General features: G+C 40.3%; 1 protein-coding gene across 2 annotated transcripts; it reads left to right on the top strand.

The window, feature by feature from the left end:
- The first annotated feature begins 1,683 nt into the window (after positions 1-1,683).
- On the top strand, positions 1,684-6,114 carry LOC112139928 (matrix remodeling-associated protein 8-like). Of its 2 annotated transcripts, XM_036216809.1 has the most exons (5): positions 1,684-1,763; positions 3,008-3,081; positions 3,169-3,352; positions 3,426-3,616; positions 3,700-6,114. In XM_036216809.1, the coding sequence occupies exons 1-5, from the start codon at positions 1,703-1,705 to the stop codon at positions 3,856-3,858; spliced, it is 669 nt and encodes a 222-aa protein (XP_036072702.1). In that variant the 5' UTR covers positions 1,684-1,702; the 3' UTR covers positions 3,859-6,114. The 2 variants fall into 2 exon arrangements, with proteins under 2 accessions (XP_036072702.1, XP_024118555.1); XM_024262787.2 differs by having other exon boundaries at positions 3,008-3,352.

Raw genomic sequence — 6,114 nt, forward strand, 5'->3', positions numbered from 1 at the left:
TGTCTCTCACTATCTATTAATCTGAAATCAGTCTTCACTCCTAACAGGAGTTTGAAGTCTTTAAAAGAGGAAGTGATCTAAAAATAGGAACTGTCTCTCAACTCTGTGAAGTCCCAACATGCTAGAAATGTTTGCTTGAGAAACCGGTTTCTTTCTTCATCAGATCGATCATCTTCTCTCATGGCCAAAAACCACATTGATAGATGGATGAATAGACACTGTATTGGCTCCACCTTGCTAGTACCGGGTTGGACCGCCTCTTATCTTCAGTGGACTAATCCTTGGTAGCATCGATTCAACAAGGTTCTGGAAACACTCCTCAGAGAGTTTGGTCCATATCAATATGATAGCATCACTCAAATGCTGCAGAACATCCATAGATGGATGCTGATCTCCTGTTCCACCACATCCCAAAGGTTCTATTGGGTTCTGGTGACGGTGGAGGTCATTAGAGTCCAGTGAACTCGTTGTTCTAGAAGCCAGTCTGAGATGATTCCATGGTGGAAGTAGAATCAGAAGATGGAACTCTGGTCATAAAGAGATAGACACAGTCAACAACAATACTCTGGTAGCACATTGGTACCAAGGGGTCCAAAATGTGACAAGAAAAGATTGACCAATGATGAACATTACAGACCTTTTTCTAACCCAGATAACTTAAAGAATATGAGAGAACAGTTTCAACTTCCTACTCTTCCTTTCTGCCTGGACACAAGTCTTCCTGACAGAACGACTTGACCATCATGGTCCCAGCAGGAGAATTCTTGCCGTCCACTCCACGTCAGATGGGATTTCCTGCCGCCGTATTCAAGTCTCGTCATGTCCAGCAGATCCGTTCCTGAGAGGGACTGTCGGCTTCATGTTCTCGTAGATGGTCACTGGGGCCGCTCCTCTTCGTGTACCGGTTCCCGAGTTCTGATACCCCTCACATCAGTCCGGGTGCAGGAACCCTGAATGTTGTCTGGACTTGTTTTTGTTTTGTTCCTCCATTTCACCTCCTGCAGAGTGTTTTGTTCTTGGGCGTCTGGAATCAGCCCTTTTGGGAGGGGTACTGTAAGGACTCTGGACTTTGTTTCTTTCAGTTATGTGATGATTTATTTTGAATTGTCTCCCAGTCATATCTATTTCAGTGTCTGGTTTTCAGTTCTTCCTCGTCAGGTCTTTTGTTCTGGTCAGGCTTCAGTTTATTTATTAAATGTTTTAAGTTTCTACAAGTCCGGTCTCATGAGTTTTGGATCATCCAGCGCCATAAACTAACAAACCTTGAAGAGAAACCAGAACATTCTCAAATGTTAGAAGTAAATAAGAAAGTTTTATATAATAAAATATAATAAAAGTTTAACTGTTTTACTGTCTGGACATTTGACGATAAAATGCAATAATTGTTGATATATTTTCAAGAATTGGAAATAAAAATTCCAGTTTCTTTTTTTAGCTTTAAATGATAAAATAATGAACAGAAAAATGAAAATACAACAATAATAGTCATATTCTTAAACAAACATTTGAACTGAGGCTGCTTGAAGCTTTCTTTCTGAATCCGGTTTGTTCAGTCTGAAATGCGACTCCTGAGGATCAGATTCTGAAACAGCCATGGTTCACCTCAGGAGGGGGCGTGGCTACTCGTCTGTTAAAAGTTGCGTCTTCACTTCCTGTTTGCTTAGCTTTAGTTTAGTATACGTGTTTATGGTTCTGTAGTGTCATGTTTAAAGAAATTTGGATTTTAACTTTGATTTGGTTTGTCGACTGTGAACACGTTGAAGGTAAGTTCAGGAATGTTCTGTTCTTTAGTTCAACCAGAAACAACAGGAATGTTTGGTGTTTCAGAGGCTGATCTAAAAATGATCTTTTTTATTTCTGGATTTGTAATTTGTTTCTAAAGAGAAGGAAACAGAGATGGAGTTCTAATGTTCTTCCTTGAAGCTCTGAGTCTTCATGGATGACACTTATTTCTGCAAAGTCCATTACTTCCTACTTACTAATAATAGTCTCCTCAAAGGGATTTATTCCTCTTATACTATGGTCAATTAAGAAAGAGACAATTATTAAATCAATTATTCGAGTTAAGTGTTCTCAAAGCATAGTTTCCTCTCGTTTTTTGTTCAGACGATGAAGCTAAAGTTTGTTTCAAGAACCAGTCTGAATGGTTGCATTCCTCCACTGTCAAGTCGTCCTGTTTCATTTCCTCATAGATTCTCTTTAAAATGTTCAGATTCATCCAACAGACTAAACTCCCTCATCTCTTTTCTACTGTCCTGCTGTAAAAAATGAAAGAAGGTCAACACATATATTATGATTTTAATAAGAAGTCAGTATTTCTGGATTGCTCTGGCGAGTGTTGGTCTAAGTTCTGCTTTGGAACCGATGTTCTTCATCAACTCCACTATGTCACCAAACTGGTTTAGCTGACTTCTCCTTGTGTGTTCAGCTCCAGTTCTTTAAGTACTGTCCTTTTCCTGATGATGCTTCAATCTCTGTTCCAGGACTTTTGTCCCTCAACACTGACCTAATTCTTGGAGGTATCTTCTGTATATATAACAAACACTTTCATTGCTGTAGCAGAAACACTGACTTCACAACTGCAGCCTCTTCTCTTCTGGATAGTCTTTGTGGACCAAAATCCAGATTAATCTCCACTTTACCTAAACTAAACTAACAGATGTTCTAATTGGTAATCAGTAATTAGTCATCTCTACCTGTTCCTACCCTCCCAATCTGCCACTGCAGCCCACAACCTCCCACATTATTAATTGTATTTCTCTTCGGTTTATTTAAACTCAGCAACTATTCCCTAAACCTCTATCTTCTATCCAAACATCATCCATATACTTCAAGAACTCCAAAGGCTCCTGGTCAAATGAAGCACAATATATTGAGAGAACTCTGTACACCTGGAGAAGAACAGTATTTATTGTTCAAAAGCAGAAAAATAATTTGTTGAACGCAGGAGACACTTTTTGAAGTTAGAGGAAAAGACTAAAAGTAAGAAAACGTTCTTTGTTTCCAGGTGAACAGAAGAACGAACCAATCATTGCTGCTCCTGGTCGTGATGTCCTCCTGCCGTGTCGTCTGGACTCTGAGGTGGATCTCCAGGATCACACTGTGGAGTGGACCAAACTGGAGATGGACCCTGACCCAATAAAGAGGGCTTTTGTGTATTTTTACCAGAACAGGAAGACCATGACCAAAGTCATGTTGGAGACGTTCATCCAGAGAGTGTCTCTGAACCCAGACGGACTCAAACGAGGAGACGTGACGTTAAAGATCAGGAACGTGACGCTCCAGGATGAGGGAATGTACAGATGCTACATCCATGAATTGGACCACAGAGAGACGGTTCATCTGGTTGTTGGTGAGTTTCTCTGCAGATGAAGAACATTTGTACTGAACAGCAGTCAGGAAATGATGTCATCTCTTTGTTTCAGAGCCAAACGGAGTCAGAGCTCCAACCATGGAAACATCCCAGTTTAACATCTCCACTCCAGATCCAGGAGGAAGAGAGAAGAACAACATCATGTCCAGTTATATGATACTGGGTCTTTGTATTGGTCTTGTAGTTTTTGTTTTATCCATCCTCTCTGCTTTTATTTATATCTGTCAGAGGAGACGACAGAAAGTGAGTCCTGAATTCTCTGATGATCTCTCATCTTTCTGGAGGAATCTTCAGCTTCTTACATCCTTTCTTTCTTCGTGTTCCAGAAACCTCCTTCAATGAAGACATTCTATCTCTCCAAGGCTGATATGTGCATCTTGAAGATCGAAGAATGTTTCTCAAGCTGCAGCCACACAGAGGCGCTACACAGCCGTACTGCCACGGATGTGCGTGAGGAAGAGGAAGGGGCTCTCTGGGAAGTTTGAAGATCTGAGACATTTTTTATAATAATAATAATAATACATTTTATTTGTTGGGCGCCTTTCAAGGGACTCAAGGTCGCCTTACAGTCAAAAATATACAAACACAATAAAAGAACAGTTAAAAGAGCAACAAAGCAGATAAATACAGCATAAAAAATAATGGATTGCAAATCAGGATGGATAAGATTGTTGGAATAAATGAGTTTTAAGATTAGAAATAAAATAATAAATAGACTAGTTCAGGCTTTTATGGATCTCAGGTCCGGTCCCACTGGTTTTCACGGCCATATCACGGCTGTGGTACAGACACTGTTAGCAGAGGAGCGGCAGTGGAATGGACTCCAGCGTCTGTATCACTGCTTTTCCAGAAACAAGCATTAAGTTAGTGCGTCTAAGTGCGTGTGGCACATTTTAAACATTTTTTACCCGTGATATGGCCATCAAATCCTGTGGGACCGGTCTGTAGGTTTGGTTTGAACTGTTGAACCAGATTGTTCTGATCTGTGAAGAGTTTGACGTTTGTTCCAGAAGCCATGTTTGGTTTTTCTTCAGATGTTCAGAGGTTTCTCCTCATAGGGTTCCTCTGCATCAGCTGTAGTAGTTCTGCTCTTCAGAGGTCAAGAAGTCGAAACCACTCTGGTTGGGACGTTTACCAACAAATCAAATGGCTCATTAACCTGAACCATGAAAAAGGTTAGTTTGGTAAACGTTCTCTTTTTTTCCTCTGCTCAGAGTTCCCATCTATGGTCATAGTCACAGTCTTTGATCTATGGTCTTAGTCACATGGTCTTTGAGCATTGAAGAGAAGAGCGACTACATTTTAGGAGATTGCAAGTGTATCTTGTAGATCCCTTGAGTCTCGTACAGCCACCTCCAAGGACGTTTTCAAAATAGAACGTACCATGGTGTGTGGTATGGTCAATCGGAAGTTTTTGTAAGACTAATGGAAGTTACACGTATTAACGTTGTTATTCCTACTTGCCAACACATTTGTTGTTAGTAAGGCTGCAAAAAACTGACCCCACTCCGACTGTCAACATACCTAGGATGTCACCAGTGTTAAGGATGACCTCATCATGATGTGCTTGACACTATTATACATCGTACTGTGTGTACAACAATGTCGCTTCTCCCACATACAAAAAAAAACGTTTTTTTTTCTATGTTTGAAGCGCTAATAGAGGATTTAAAGGGCCTATACCATGCAAAATCAACTGTGTTTTAAAGTATATCATACAGTTCTTTCCTCACTGATTCTACCAAAGGTAGACATATGACATACACATCCATGTTTGCAAAAGTTCAGATGTTTGTTTTCGTGGGACACGCCACAGAATGATGTCATGACATGATGGGCGGCAAGGTGGAGCCTCAGGATTGAGGTTGGAAAAATACTCAAAAATAACAATAACTCACAAAACAACTCATATTTCAAAAATAATTTGTTCTTTAGTGTACCAAAGGTAATTATGTAAATGATCCTATCTACGGATACAGTTTACCCTCAAAGACTTACGAAAAGCGTGGTATAGGCCTTTTAAGAGACTGTTTGTCAAAGGGTTTTCTTCGGGCAGTTGGAACATTTACTTCTGTTAATAATGCACAACTACATTAGCCCGAATTAACCCACAAGCAGCACAGACCGCACGTGCACGTGCATTTGCACGTCCGGTCTGTTTAAAACAGTTGGTGGTAATCGTACATATGCTGCCTACTTTCATATCAAGTTCGCATTTAGTGTATGTACTTCACCAAAAACCAGGCATGCATGTACGTCAAATAAACTGATGCACTCCATGCCAAATGTGTGGGGATCAGGGGTTCGATTGTGTTTAACTTTTTTCCAATAAGTGTATCTGTGCTTGATTGTCACACCCTCTTATACAATCTGCATTCTCCTGCCAACGTCACCAGATCGTCTTGGGAACTTTCAAGGTTTTTTTGTACTTCTATAAGTATTCATTGTTTGTGGGGTCATGTGTGTGTGTGTTTATGGAGGGAGGGGGTGATTGGGGGTGGATTGGGTTTCTCTCTTTTTATTGATTGATTTATTCATTTGCTTGTTTCTGTTTTCAATTGTAAAGCGCTTTGAGCTGCGCAAGTATGAGAAGCTCTCTTTTATGAATAAAGTTTGATTTGACTCTAGTGTCACAGGCCCTCTAGCCTTCTCAGTTTAATTTCATGCAGAAATCAACTAAATCTATTCGGAACCATGCTGTATCCGTGCTCTGATCCTGATAAAATGTGACTTTCCTCGGT

The sequence above is a fragment of the Oryzias melastigma genome, linkage group LG18 (assembly GCF_002922805.2).
Source record: "Oryzias melastigma strain HK-1 linkage group LG18, ASM292280v2, whole genome shotgun sequence".
In the NCBI taxonomy this organism is placed as follows: domain Eukaryota; kingdom Metazoa; phylum Chordata; class Actinopteri; order Beloniformes; family Adrianichthyidae; genus Oryzias; species Oryzias melastigma.